General features: G+C 43.5%; 1 protein-coding gene across 4 annotated transcripts in view; it reads left to right on the top strand.

Annotated features, from left to right (window-relative positions):
* DUSP22 (dual specificity phosphatase 22) overlaps nt 1–14,918 on the top strand; it is a 69,833-nt gene that overhangs the window by 40,773 nt on the left and 14,142 nt on the right. For all 4 annotated transcript variants that reach the window (XM_033114285.1, XM_033114283.1, XM_033114286.1 and 1 more), the window contains one exon: nt 13,800–13,849. In XM_033114285.1, the coding sequence (XP_032970176.1) occupies nt 13,800–13,849 (50 nt within the window). The remainder of the gene's footprint in view (nt 1–13,799; nt 13,850–14,918) is intronic.

The following is a 14,918-nucleotide window of genomic DNA, read 5'->3' as shown; positions in this document are numbered from 1 at the left end:
AAAACACTCTTTCTAGATGGTTTCTCTAAGTCAAGGCCTAGTTTCTTGAGCATTTCCTGCTCTTTGAGCCCCTTCTTGCCCCTCCTCTCCTGACTCCCTTGTGTGGTCAAGTACTGAGCCTATTGTGTGCCAAGTGCTGTGTCCTGGAATGAGCTTGCCTAGTTCGCATTCCTCCCAGTCCTCAACAGAGAATATGCCAGTAAGATCTGCCAGGGTCTCTAAACCAAGGTCTCAGGGGAAGCATGTGGCGTGTCATCTCTCCTCTGTGCTACAGCTGGAGCAATCGAATGCATCGACACAACAGTAACCAGATTGCCCGTGAGTGCCGAAGCACATGGCATACGTGGATGGATGGTCGAAGCTCTGTTTATACCAGATCCTCATGCCTATGGGCTGGGGGGCCTGGGAAGGACTTTGTAAAGAGATGTTGAGGCAACCTTGTAGGACTAATATGGTTTGGTTCAGTGGGGAGTCGTGTCTCAGGAGGAGCAGCCCTTTCAGGCTGGTCAGGAAGGGGAAAATAAGCCCTAGAGCCATGGAGATGTGTGGAGGTCAGCTGATTCCAGAGTGAAGAAGGTGGTCAGCATGGTGGGGTGAAGTTGGTGCCGTCTTCAGTTCCCGTTAGCTAAATTGGGAGTTATTCCTTCAGATTCAGCAAATGTTTATTGAGTAGCTACCTTATAGGAGGGATGGGGGATAAAATACAGAGAAGTAAGATGGGGTCGCATTCAGAGAAGACAGGAACAGAAATCCTTACAATAGTGCAGAGTATGGAAAGAGAACTGACTCTGGGTGGTGAACATACAATGTGAGATATAGATAATGTGTTACAGATTTGTACACCTGAAATCTATGTAACTTTACTAACAACTGTCACCCCAATAAACTTTAATTTAAAGAAACAAACAAACAAACAAACAAAAACAGTGCAGAGTTGCAGATACATGACAGAGGTAAGTGTCCCTGGGGCACCCAGGGGAAAATAGCTAACCCTGCCAGGTCAGCCAGGCTTTGCCAAGGACTTGACAACTTGGTGTCATCCTAAAGGATAACAGAGGTTTGCTAGATGGTAATGGTAAGAAGGAACCATTGGAGCTGGGGGAGGGAGGGTTAGATTCTGGGTAAGAAACCACATGCAAGGGCACTGGGCGTGCAAAGGCACCAGGCGTGCAAAAGCACAGGGTGTACAGAGGCAAGGCATGTGCGGGGACTCATGAAGGGCTCAGGGGGACAAGTTTTATGGTGGCCAGGTTGGAAAAGCAGGCTCAGAGCAGATGAGGAAAGGTTTTACTTGTCAGGCTGAGTGAAGCAGAGACTCAGCAAAGATTTTTTAACACAGTCAGGTGATGTAGTCACATTTATTTTCCAGGGTTGACTAGGTAAAGGGATGGAGTGAGGGAGATGGATATCAAGAAAACTGTTGGGAAGCTCTTCCAGTAATCCTGGTCAGAAATGATGAGTGTTTGAACTGGGATGCCGGGGAGTGAGATTGTTTTCCTAGAAGTGAAGAGTCATTTCCACAAAGTAAGGTTGAAAATCAAAGGATGGAAAAACATTCTCTGGCATACGTGAACCAAAAGAAAGGTAGCATAGCAGTAATTTTGTCAGATGAGATGTGGGGGGCCATGCAGGGGAGAAGTTAAGATTGCCTGAGGTCAGAGCTTGATGGGCTGAAAGGACAGCTGTGCCACCAACGGATGTGAGCACTCTGGGAGGCAGAGATACAGTTGATACAGGACCAAGCTTAGTTCTGGGTAAGATGCTCATGTGATATTCCCAATTAGATAGAAGTACACGTACGGGGCTTAGGAGAGATGTCTGGGCTGTAGATGAAGATGTCAGCAGTGTCAGATAGAAGCCACTGGGGTTGACTACAACCATGTAAGAAAATGCTACGACAGCATGACTAGGAAGGGGGCTAGGAGATGGACAGGGGGGTGGGAGCACCTGGCTTTTACGCGGTGTTATCACATTCGAAGCACGTACACACGTCATGTTGTGCGGCGGATATATCTTGATTACTATTCCTAAGGCCATACCCATTGATGGGTTCTAGTTAGTATCAACTCCGTCAGGTACAGACCTTGGGGTTTCCTGCAGGGGTACCCCAGGGCACAAAGGGTTTGGAGAGAAGGGGTAGATATTTTGCAGTTCCTTGGCCATTAACCCTTAACAAGAAAGCTCTTGTGTGTGGCTGTGTTAAGTACTGTGGACACTAGACGGGGAGAATAAGTGACATAGGAGCAAAACTGGAAAGCTTTAATACGGGGTGCATTTTTGTCAAGGAGTTTAAAAGGGAAGAGCAGCTTAGTGTGGAGGAAACAATCAAGGAGACTGTCCCCGGATGGCAGTGTTTAGGTTCCAGGTCAGGACAGCACAGCGTGTGGCTACACGTGAGCAGGAACCCCAAGCACCTTGGTGGTGGTGACACGATGGAGGGTGTCTGCCCAGGAGGGCTGGTCGGGCTGCAGGCCTTCCCATCTGCAGTTGTACGTTTGAATGAGAAGTTACAGGTGGTTGGTTGGCTAAGACCCAAAGCAGGTTAACAGCTCTGTGGCCGCCATCATTGTTTTTGGCCATAAGAAAAATAATGATTTAAATGTAGCCTGGTTTACTGAAGACTAGTTTAAGCAAATTTGTTGTTTTCAGGTGCTCCTAATAATTTGTGGCTGGTAGGAACTGCAGATGGGCCTTGTACCTGCCACACCTGCAAGGGTCCAACCTGGTTTCCAAAGCCTGAGCGTGAAGCAGTGGCACCAAGCTGGTGCCGGCACCTGGTGCAGTGATGTTGGAAGTGTTTTCCCCTCTCCCTGGTCTGAATCTTGGGATGTTTTGGAGACCTGTGTGTGTGTGTGTGTGTGTGTGCTGGGGCAGAGGTAAGTGTGGAACCTGGGTTAGAGTTGAGAAATTATTTCTTTCCTTTCAGTTATAACCACAACTAGTACAGATGTTAAGTTGCAACATTCTTATTGAGTGAAGCATCTCCAGTTCACTCTTGCTCTTTTCTAATGGAAAAAGGAAGGGAACGCAGGGTGGCAGCTCCAGCTAGCCACACCACAGCTGCTTACAGCACAGGGAGCGGGCAAGGCGGGCGTGAGTCCAGAACCTGAGTTAGAGCTCCTGCACTGAGCGCCATGTGTGGACATGCTTGTTTGAGTCTCAGATTTCTCCCCAACTACAGGGAAAAAAATCTCCTTCTGGGAGAACCACAGCCAGCTGCCAGTGGAAGGAGAGGAATGTGGGAAAGCTGCCATTGGGTCATCCCTTTGTCATTTTAATGGCTGCAAAGGGACAGCTCCCTGACATTGTGTGATTACAGGGTGAGGTGTCTTGAGCCCGACCTCGGCATCAGCCTTCTGGTCTTAGAAACTATTCCTCAACAGAGTAGTTTAGAGGCCATTTCCAAATGCACAGGCCTTTAGAGCAGGCAGGACCCTCTTGAATTTACCTATTTAATGAAATATGTTGCCACAGAGACCAGCCCCACAGCACCCAAGCGGAAGGCAGTTCCTAATCTACTTTAAATGATTGTTTGTTAATTTAAACTGCCGTATAGATGCCCTGAATCTATGTCCTGAAGAAAAAAAGTCTCATAGCTAACAAAGTAAGAATAACATTTCCAAGTATTTCTTTTCTATTTTTCTCTTTTTTTAAATTTTTTAATGTCCTTTTAAACCATGGCTTCCCGCCTTTTCCGATGAAAGCCTCTCTTGCTGCTGTTCCTGCATTTGCACTGGCTTCGTGGTTGAATGGTTTCAGTCAGTCATCTCGAGGTCCCACTGACCTCAGTGAGAGACCTCTGGTCTCCGTGGTGGCCGGTGTGCTCTCTCCCTCCTTGTGCGTTCCCCTGACACAGGCTCTAACCAAGGTGGCCTGAGACTTCCTTCTGTACCCAGTGCAAGAGGATACAGCTGTCAAAATAAAAATAGCCCATCCAGTTGCTTTCAGTGGCAGCTGTGGGGAAGGGAGGATTTGGTGAAGTGCTGTTCCCTTCAAAGGAAGGACCTGGAACACTGACCAGCCAATCCTTAGAGCAGAGCAAGGAAAATGATCCCTTCCCTGTCGTGTTTAAGAAATAGAACACCTCACACCTGCTGTACCTGACTGTACCGTGAAACAGAAACTCATGCACTCTCCAATAACCCAGCTGTACCTGCACTGTGGAGGGACGCCCTTCCCTGTGTGCAGGAGCGACAGAAGAGTCTCTGCTCCCTGCCTTGTTCTCTGCGCCCTGTGGCCTCATGGGTGTGCCTCACCCTTTAGCACACTCAGCCTTTGCACGTCATTAGGCGTAGTGCTGTGCAAGGAGGCCTGGCCGCTACCCGGCGCCGTGTCCTGCGCCGGGCCAGGATCCGCTTCATTCTCGAAACCATTTCTAGGGTCCGACCACATGTGGGGGATGTGACATTAGGCCCAAGTTATTGTGAATGTTATTTAGAAAAAGCTTCTTAAGTGCTATGGATTGTGTCCAGGTCTGAAGACAGTGACATTGTACAAAGTCCATTACTCACTGTGCAGTGGGTTTTCATTGTGTCACAAGTGAGGGGTTTGAGAATGCATTTGTTCAATGATCTAGAAAAGAGATTCCAAATATTCCAAACATGCCGTATTGCTCCCAAGTAGAAAGCCGTATTTAAGATGTCAGTCACTTTCTTGCGAGCAGGTGAGGATGGCTCAGGCAGGTGTCTTGTTTAGGTCCAGGAGACACACTGAAGATGAGCACGGCTCTCTGCGCTGGTCCTCCTGACCCATCTGCTGGTGACGATCTGCAGCTCGGTCCCTGCAATGCCACATTTGCTGGTAACCTAGGGAGGATTGCCATCACAGTGGAGGCTGCCGACAGCAAAGTCGCCGTCTGCCATGTACTGAGCACCTACCAACTGCATTTGACATACTACATCGAATTTCCTTGTTTAAAAAGTCCTATGTTAGAGGGAAATTCCCCTGCCCTTCTTTCTCGCAGAGTAAGGAAGAGAACTGAACACAGCTAATGACTAAGAATGTTGCAGTTCTAAGAAGGCGGCATGTTATATCATATACTTAACTGTAGGGGGAAATGGGACACAGATACACAAAATGAACCCCACATCACCAGAATGACTTTGCGACATGTCACTGTCTAGACCGTGGCACACTTTCTCTATCAAGGGCCAGGTAGTAATTATTTGGGGTCTGTGGGCCCTAGGGTTTCTGTGCCATACTCTCCTGTCCCCTGAGTGCGAAGGGACGATGCATCAGCGAGCAGGGGTAGCTGCATCCCAGTAAACACGGCCTCAGTGTACCAGCTCGGGTCTTCATGGCCAGGCGGCTGGGAATATAACTGGGATGGATCTGTCATGGGGCCAGCATCTTCCAGGAGCCTGTGTTGGGTCTAAAGCTTGGGGCCAGTTAGTCCACATTGAATGCGAGCCCTAAAAACTTCTGAGTATTTTGCCTGCCTTCACCTTGTTATAATTCTGTACTGTTAGTGAGAGTAGTCACAGCATCCTACTGAGACCATTTAGAGTGTGCAGCTGACTAAAGATGGAGGCCTGGCCTGTTAAGACTGCTTGCACCTGGCCTGCCTGCCCTGGACCATGACTCTGGGGCCAGCTCTAGGTGCCTCTGTCCAGCCTGGGGAAAGTGCTCTAAGTGCACATTGGGTGGGTGGCCATATGTTTGAAATTCCAAAAGAGGATCTCCCCTCCCAGGTATTCCTTCTTCACTTAGCAACCATTTATTGATGGTCTTTGAAGAGAGGTGTTAGGATACTGAAAGAAAGGTGACTCAACTAGGCCCTAGGCATTGACGAACTGGGGGTCTAATGGGAGAGACTGCCCATTCACGGGCAATTACTGTCCCCTGTGCTGGGTCCCTGGTGCTTCCTGCTGGCTTAGTGTTGTGTGTTGTGAGGCACTTAGAACAGGGAGCTGGAGTCAGTGTGAGGGGAGGGCATGAGTTCAGGAAGGCTCTGTGCACAGGCTGGTGGGCTGCGTCAGGGGAGGTCTTCCTGAGGAAGAAACCACGGCAAGCCAGGGGAGGGATGGGCAGGTAGGTGTGGGACATCTGGGGAGACTCCCAAGCAAGCCAGGACCCCGACAGAGTGTGGTGAGCGGGGGGAAGAGTAGGGGGAGAGCATGAAGGTGAGGTCGGGAGGTAAGTTGTGGACAAGTAGTAGAGGACTTCGGAGAGTGTCCTCCTTACTTTGCAGACAGGAGGAAGCCACTGAATTGTTTTTTAGCAGCTAAGACACGATCAGATAAAAGCTTACCTCTGTATCTTTTACAAGTGGTATTTGTAGAATACTCCTGAAGTATGTCCTGCTGACTTCTCCTGATGATTTCTAATCATCGGTTTTCATTCATGATAATCTTTTGATATGGACGTTTAGCATTAACATTCATTAACTAATACTGTGCAATCACTTAGTTTGGAGACATTGCTGAAACTGGCCCTGTTTTCATGAGTCATGCTGAGTCCATGAGAAGTCCTCAGACAGAACTGAAATCACAGAAGAGGGCTTTCGGGGGTGGGCCGAGCTGGTGTGAACCTCCCTGCATTCTTCCCATAACCCACCCTGTTGGCGCAAGGAAATCTGACGTGCTGACTAGGCCCACTTTAGCCTTTCATTGAAATAGCTTGAGCAAAAATAAGCACTTGGGTCCTCATCTGTTGATCCGACAAGTCAAATGTGTGTCATTTTTTGACTAACCTGAAAGAAGTCAACAGGTGTTAGAGGTTTCTCATTTGCATTCTTCTCACACAATCAAACCAAGGGCTAAATCTTGTCTCTCCACTCCGACCTTACCACCCTCCCCACCCCATCTAGTGCTACAGAGTTCTTGGAAGTTCTTATTTATAGTAGTGCTTCCTAAATTTAGCTGGTGCAGGAAGGGTCAAGGGTAAATAGGTACATTAGGAAAATTCAACTTCAGTTTAGAACCTGAACTTAAAACATGTATTATTGTAGCACAAGGAAAGGACTGTATTTATCTTCTATGGTCATTCTCTATAGTTATTTCTTTGAGATTTTTATTCTGGTACAAACAGTTGAAAAGAGAGATGACCAAGAATCTTACCCCCGGACCTTATATGTTTCTGGTTTTTTGTGCTAATTTCCAGTTCTTAGTCTATAGACAGATGTTAAGTGTTTGCAGATGTAATCTTACTATGGATATACTTTTGTATTCTACTTTTTCCCTTTAAAATGTTATTGGCTGTGTAAAAACTCTTAAATTGAGGACAAAAAATAATCAAAATGCATGTGCCAGGTACTGGATTTGGCTTCCACATACGTGAACTAGGTGGAAATCCTCATATGCTTTCTCTGGAGTGAGACAGTCTGCAAAGAGGGCGCTTGATAAAGGAGACTAAGGTTGTCAGATCTAGCACGTTCATCCGAAAGCAATTTCAAATCAGTGATTCCCAACTCTTGAGTCTTCAAGAGTGTGGCCAGACTAATTTTTTTTTCAGGGTCAATTCACGTCTAGGTTTATATTAAAGTACAGCAGTAGTCAAATTCACAGAGACAGACAGTAAAAGGTGTGTTAGAAAGTAGACTGTCAGTGAAGCTGGGGGGTAGAGAGAATATGGAGTTAGTGTTTAAAGGGTACAGAGTTTTCATTTGTGAAGATGAAAACTTGGCCTGGACGATAGAGATGTGAATGTACTTAATGCCATTGAATTGTGGACTTAAAAATGGCTAAAATATGTGTATTTTATATGTATGTTATGGATACTTTACCACAATGAAAATAAAAAGTGCAAAGAGCGGGTGTGTCAAGTGGGAGAGACTTTTGTGGGTTTTTTTTTTTTGTAATAGTGTACAGTAGTCCCCCCCACTTATCCCAGCATAATACATTCCAAGAACCCCAATGAATGCCTGAAACCGTGGACAGTACCAAACCATGTGTGTGTGTGTGTGTGTGTGTGTGTGTGTACACACACTATGGTTTTCCTATACATACGTATATTTTACAGCGTCTCTTTGGCATATCCGAATTGCCAGCATCACTACTCTTGCACTTTGGGGCCATTAGTAGGTAAAATAAGGGCGGCCTGGACACAAGCGCTGTGCTACCAACAAGGCAATCTGATAACCCCGACAGCTACTAAGTGACGAATGCGAGGGGTGCATCTACAGCTGGGCTGTGCTGGGCGAAGGGGTAATTAACGTCCTGGGTGGCACCAAGCGAGATGCTGCAAGATTGTATCACGCCACTCAGAACAGCGTGCAATTCAAAGCTTATGCATTGTTTATTTCTGGGATTTTCCATTTATTATTTTCAAACTGTAGTTGACCGCAGATAAGTGAAACTGCGGAAAGCAAATTCTCAGATAAGGAAGGACTACTGTAAGCTGTGGTCTAGCTTCTGGTCAGGTTTGGGATCGGCCAAATTTGAATTGTTTTAATTTTGTGTTTCTCTTTTGGAATTAGATTTTGTAGGAGTATTGTGAAATTAGCTCTTAATAGAGTCCCCAGTTTATTTCGCTCAACTCGTTAATGGGTGTTAGATGATCAGTGTTAATAAAGAGTTCTGTGTTTGGGAACTGCAAAGTCAATTCAGCATGCAACCCTGATACCTCGTAAATGTGACTGTCAAATACAAAATATCATCTCTTTATGAGGACACCTTCTATTTACACCCATGTTGCTGCTGGTACTGGATGGGATAACATGAAAAACCAAGGTATCTGATCATGACGATTTTATTAGCGGCTAAAATAACTCTTTCACTGCAGAGATTTCCTTATTCTGGTCCCTTAGTGAACTCCTTCCCCTTCTACTTATATTTTCTCTTAGAATAGGTGATTGTAGAGAATACGAGTATAATTATATTCTATAATGGGTTTTCGTTAGCTTTCCTGGGAGAGAGAAAACAGATCCTGAAGGACCTTTTCTTTTGAAAAGAAGAATGTCAACTAGGTTCTTCAGAAGACACTTACTTAGGATGTTTCAGAAAGAAAATAACAGTGAATTTTAGAAATTGTACTTGAAACAAGCGAGAGTTCGATCTCTTTGCTAGTCCTGAAATCAGAATCTTCACCCTACTTGTAAGTACTTGCCTACGTACTGTTTTAGGTGTTCTCGTTGGTTTCGGGCCCAAAGAAAGGCAAAACCTTACTTTTGGTGGTTACTATGCTTGTTGAAACAGAAAACTGAACAATATTAGAACTTTTGAGAATGTGCACTTAGAAAGTTTTAACCTTTTGTTCAAGAAGAGTCTCTGGGATACTTTCTAAATTCTCTTCTCAGCCAAGTGATGTCTCTTGTTCCTTTCAAACCCAATACAAAAACTTCATCCAAAAAGCTTTCCTTGGCACAGCCCACATAACTCTTACTTCTTGCCTGCGCTTTCCTAATTTTTTCCCACATTATGTCATGTTAATTGATATGTTGCTTTGTATTACAAATATTCAGTGTGTGTGTGGTCAGTGTATACAAGAGGCTTTTTCTTAGTTCTCTGCCTTTTTCTTCCTCTCTCTGATCCCCACCTTATCAGTGTTGGTGCCACTCTCTGGACGTTAGGCCATTCAGAATGCCATGTAGTCAGAAGAAATTGGCTGCTCTTTCTTTGTCCCTCAAGAAATGATGATAGTTTTAAAGCGTGGCCTAAGCCCCTCTCAGTTTTGGGGTTTTTTTTCCTTTTTTTCATATTTTTCCCTTTTTTCGTATTTCACTGCAGTCTTGGGCCAGCAGTCTAAATTGCAAATCTGTAACTTGATGTTTATTAGCTCCATAAAAGTTTAATGTTAATTGGCTTTCCACTAATCACTTTTTTGAAACATCATGCAAAATACTGAATTTTTATTTATTTAGTAAGAATTTTATTTCAAAAAGAAGATAACCAATTTTAATTTTATATTTTTAAATATTTGAGGTAATATGATGTAGTGAATGCCACATAGCAGATGCTATACTAATGGAAACACTGCTGCTATTATTTTTATAACGTATGAATTTTTCAGATTGTTCTAGAATTTTTCCTTTTAACTTTAAGTTTGCTATACTTTCCATAATTTAGCTAAAGACACCCTGTCCCTTATCTCTCTGTCTCTATGAACCTTAGCACTAGAGAATGGTCTTTTGTTTAGGTCCAATTAAATGAAAAATTTATTTCATATCACATTAAAACATTAGTACAACCCAGTCTGTTACTACTACGATAATTTTAAGTTCATCCGGATTTCTTGCAGCACTGAAGTCCTTCCTGCTGCCAACACTCTTGCTGCTTTCTGAATTAGTAATTAACTGCCATGGATTGTACACATGTGTAGGCACCTGAAGCCCTTTTCAGGCAACTTATGTTCTGCAGTCTGTGGCCTCCAAGAGAGGTATTTTTCTTCTTTGTTAATGACTAAGCCAAGATAAATAGATGTGCTTGGGCGGCAAGCAGCTGAACATTTTCGCCAGTTTTGACTCCTTCCTTTACTCCATTTGCATAGTTTGTTTCCTTCTTATTGTAGATCACAGTGAGATGCTTCTTAGCATATCTCATTGGAGTAAACAGGCGGGAGACTGCTGTCTAGAGTGTGTGTACAGTCTGCCCTTCACACAGTATGGCTGAAAGTCCGGTTTTCTTGTTTCCATGGTCGCAAGATAAGGCATGGGCACTTTACAACATTTCCCTTCCCTTGCGCTGTTCTTAAAGTGTGGTCTTCACGTTCACTGTTTGTCACCTTGTCCTTGTCATTCAACAGGCGTTTCTTGAGTACTCACTTACTGTGTGCCAGGCATAACTCCAACGAAGTTTAGTCTTGTATCTTTGAGAGAACATGATCTTGTCTTATGTTTTATATTTTCTCTGCCCTGCCTCAATACCAGGGGATCCCAAAATTTGTGACTGGGAGTTACTTTGTTTCTCCTTAGAAGCTTCACAGATGGGAAGATGTAGCTGCCACTCGCCCATTCCAGCTAGTGAAGGTGAGGGTCCAGCAAGGACCAGAGTGGCCTCCTCGTCCTTTAGCTCAGGAAGGGAGGGGTACCCTGAGCCGTCTTTCTGCAGTTTGCTCCTGCCTTGTGTGGCTGACCTCCTCCCCTTCTGTGCCCCATTTGGGGGAGGCCTAAAGGAAGCACAGTGCTTTCTAACCACTCCGCTGTTTGGCATTGATCTTGAATGCTCTTACTAAGCTAAGAGTGTTTTAGTCTCCCCTTCTGGCTACTCTCTTCCTTTTCTTCATTTTTTTCTTTTCTTTCCTCTCAATATATGGGCTGAGCAGACTTCAGATTCTGTCAGAATTAAGTGGCTGACAGTCAGCATGTGTGACAGGCAGGAGTATCGTCCTGTCTTAGAGGGGACCCACCTCAGCATCCTTAATTAGTTTGTTGCTCAGACTGGTGATGGTAAGGAAAGGGAAGGCAGAAACCTCAAATCCTTCTCATTGCTCTGGAAGTCTTAGTTTGAAACAGGTTGGAGGAAGTGTGTGGGAGAAAGAATTTCACAAGCTTCTGGGCCTGATCCATAGCCAACTCTCATTTAAGAGTAAAACAAAAAAAGTAAATGAGTCATTTCAATGGTGGGTGTATGAAATGATTAGTGCATGGATCTGTGCCAGCAAGCTTGTTGGGCCACGATGGAGGGAAGGAGTGAAATGACCTTTCTTCTTTTCTTTTTTTTACAGTATCATTTCCTTTTCCATTTTATTTCCCTTGAAATCACTACTCTCATACCTCACAGAGTTTGAAGGTGCTTTAGAACCTCAGACAACTGCCTCAGTATTTCCAGCAGAGCACAGCACCCAGAGTCCAGGAAAAATGAGGACAAAGGCAGAGCAGGCAGTTGGGGGTGATGAAGCGAAATTTGAAAGAGGGAGGATCTGCTGCTTCACTTTATTCTTCTAGCCATTGATCCTTCAGTCTTAACCCTTGGCATAGGAAAGCCAGTTGGGTCTCATGAGAAGTGTTTCCATGTGGATAAGCAGTGGTAAAACTCATCTTCTTCAACAGAGGAGCTAGAGAAACAGGTTTTCAGCTGACGTTCCAGGAACAACAGCCAGACCACATCATACAGCTGGCCCAGTGAGATCTTCTGCCCCCCTCTGCAGCCAGCTGCACCTGCCAAACAGGTGCTCTTTACCCAGCTGATTCTTACCATGTCCTGTTTCCAAATCTGCCTCATGTAGGTGTGTCAGATGATGAAACCAGGTCTGAGTCTGTACCCTAATAGCAAAGGAGGTTGAGAAATGTAGTTTGTGTGGAGTCTGTATTGGGAAAATAAGATTCACAGTGTGGGGAAGCGTCAGAATGTGGAGCTCTGTCAGGGTTGGGGGTAGACACAAATTTAGATGTTCTTTACGGAACTATATTAGCAAGTCCAACACAGAAATTCCCAATGACAGGCATTAACAGTAAAAGTTTAATGACCAACTGCAAAAAATTACAAATAATTCTAGAAGACATGTTATGTTATGATTTTATCTGCTGAGGGACCTATGGTTGTCTATACCATTATTCTATGAGGTTGGTGCAAAAGTAATTGCAGTTTAAAGGGTTAAAAATAATTGCAAAAACCGCAGTTGCTTTTGCACTAACCTAATACATATCTGTCCTTCATTTACTCTCTTAGGTTGGTTATTTTTCTAGTTTCTGATGTGTTTCCCCCAACCCTACCCCACCCCCTACAAACACACACACACACACACACACACACACACACACGCACACAAACACACATTTATTAACCATGACATGATGGCAAGAGTCTGTGAGATTAGGCTGTCAAGAGAGGAAGGGTTTAAAAGTGGTTGCCAGATGGGGAGGGGTTTGGCGAACTAAGTGAAAAAGGTGAAGGGATTAAGTATTAATACAAATTGGTAGTTACATACAATACAAGTAGTCATTGAAATGTAAAGTACAGCATAGAGAATCCAGTCAATAATGTTGTGACAACTAAGTATAGCGCCAGGGTGTGGTGTGCTACACTAACCTGGGGGCTCACTGCATAAATTATATAAATGTCTAACCCCTATGCTGTACGCCTGAAACGAATATAAAATAATGTTGCAAGTCAACTGTAACTGAAATAAATAAATAAATAAATAGTTTCTCTAAGTCTCCATGAAGCCATATTCTTTTGCAAAGGTTGCTGAGATTTCTAGATTTCATATTTTTTACTTGACAGTGAAGACTTTTTAAGCTATACTTTAAGCCTCTCTGAAGAAGAAACAATCATGTTTTTAATAAAACTCATATTAGGCATGATTTTTGTGCAGCATGAATTTACATCAACATTTTTATAGAGAACTATGTGAAGTTTGATTTTTTCAAGCTGTCCATTCTTTTTAAAAAACTCTATTAGTTTAGTACACAAAACTTTATCTTCTAAAAAAGGAAGCAAAATAAATCAAATTGTTTCCAATATGTAAAAGCTCCTATGAAGGGCATCAGTGAAATTGTAATTCTTCTCATACTAAAATCGATACAGAAAACTGTAACATAATGTTATCATTTTTAGTCGCTGTGTTAAGGTTTTCACTAACAGTGGATCCTAAATGAAATAGATAAAAAGATGTGGCATATGTGAAGATGCATCTGAGATGATAGTTTTGAAACTTGTTGCCATTCACTGGAAAGTACTCCATTCTTTCACTTTTTTGATATACCCTGTCCACAAGCTATTTCCAAACCAGAGCATGGCCACGGAAAGTAACCAGGAACCTTAATTAAAGAGTTTCTCCCCAGTTCCTTGGCAACAAAAGATGAGTGAAAAACTTCTCCTTTTTATTTTTTATTTTTTTAACCTAAGTAAATAGTTCCTTTAAATATTTTCCTATACTGGGTATCATCTTTTTATTTTATCTTATTTTTTATCATTCTACAGGGGATTAAATACCTGTGCATTCCAGCAGCGGATTCACCATCTCAAAACCTGTAAGTTTTTTGTTTGTTTTCCTGTATTATTTGGAGATACTGAAAATGAATAAAGGGCTTTCTAGTTAAACAGGTAAAGGACAGTGACATCCTGCGCACTGCTGGGACCCTTGACACAGCTGCTGTCTTCCAGGGGAGACCGTGAGGCCCGCAGAGGTGGTGTGTCGAGTTGGGCAGACTGTAGATGGAGCCGCGCTCCTTGGTTGCCAGTCCTGCTGTACAGCACTAACTGATGGCATGTCTGTAAGAAGAGTCATTTTTTTTAAATGATACCTGAAACCAAATCATTAGCATGTTCATCCTTTCTCTAGAAGCCATCCCTTAAAGAAGCTGTTGGGTTTTGTCGAACACAGCACTGTCCAGTAGAAATAGAGTATGAGTCACAAATGCAACCCATACATGTAATTTTAAATTTTCTAGGAGCTATATTAAAAAAAAAGAAAAAGGAAACAGATGATAATAAATTAGTAATATGTTTTATTACTAAATATATGTACATCCAGTATATGCAAAATACTATCATTTCAACCACGTGTGTGCTTAATTTTTTTTTTAAATGAGACATTTTACATCTTTTTCCTACTAAGTGTTCAAAATTAGGTGGGCTTTTTTTACACTTACAGCATATCTCAGTTCAGATTAGTTTTCAAGTACTTATACTTCTAAAGCCTGTCTGAGTTGAGTGAATAGATCTTTCTGATTTAGGCAAGTCCAATCCTCTGTTTCCTCACAGCTGAATACATCTTTGATGCCATTTTAACTCTTGTTTCTCCCTATGAAGAGAAATTCCTAATTGTTGTCTTTTCCAGATCACAGCAATTGTATGGAGACCCATAGGATTAGGCTTTGGCAGAATCGGGGTCAGGCTTCTGGAGACCCACAACAGTTATGGCTTTAATATTCACACTCTTCAGTTTCCAGAAGTGACCCAGAAAGACCATGACGTGGACTAGGTTAAAGTTTTACTGAAGCAGGGCTCTTAACCTTGCAGGCTGCGAGGCTGGGGCAGAAGTACAATGCTTAGCCGTTCAGTGCATCCAGCAGATCCCAGGCGCTATAGAGTTAGAGT

Source organism: Rhinolophus ferrumequinum, chromosome 9, assembly GCF_004115265.2.
Source record: "Rhinolophus ferrumequinum isolate MPI-CBG mRhiFer1 chromosome 9, mRhiFer1_v1.p, whole genome shotgun sequence".
Lineage (NCBI taxonomy): Eukaryota > Metazoa > Chordata > Mammalia > Chiroptera > Rhinolophidae > Rhinolophus > Rhinolophus ferrumequinum.
Note: the sequence above shows the minus strand (reverse complement) of the source record. Positions and strands in the feature narration are given on the sequence as shown.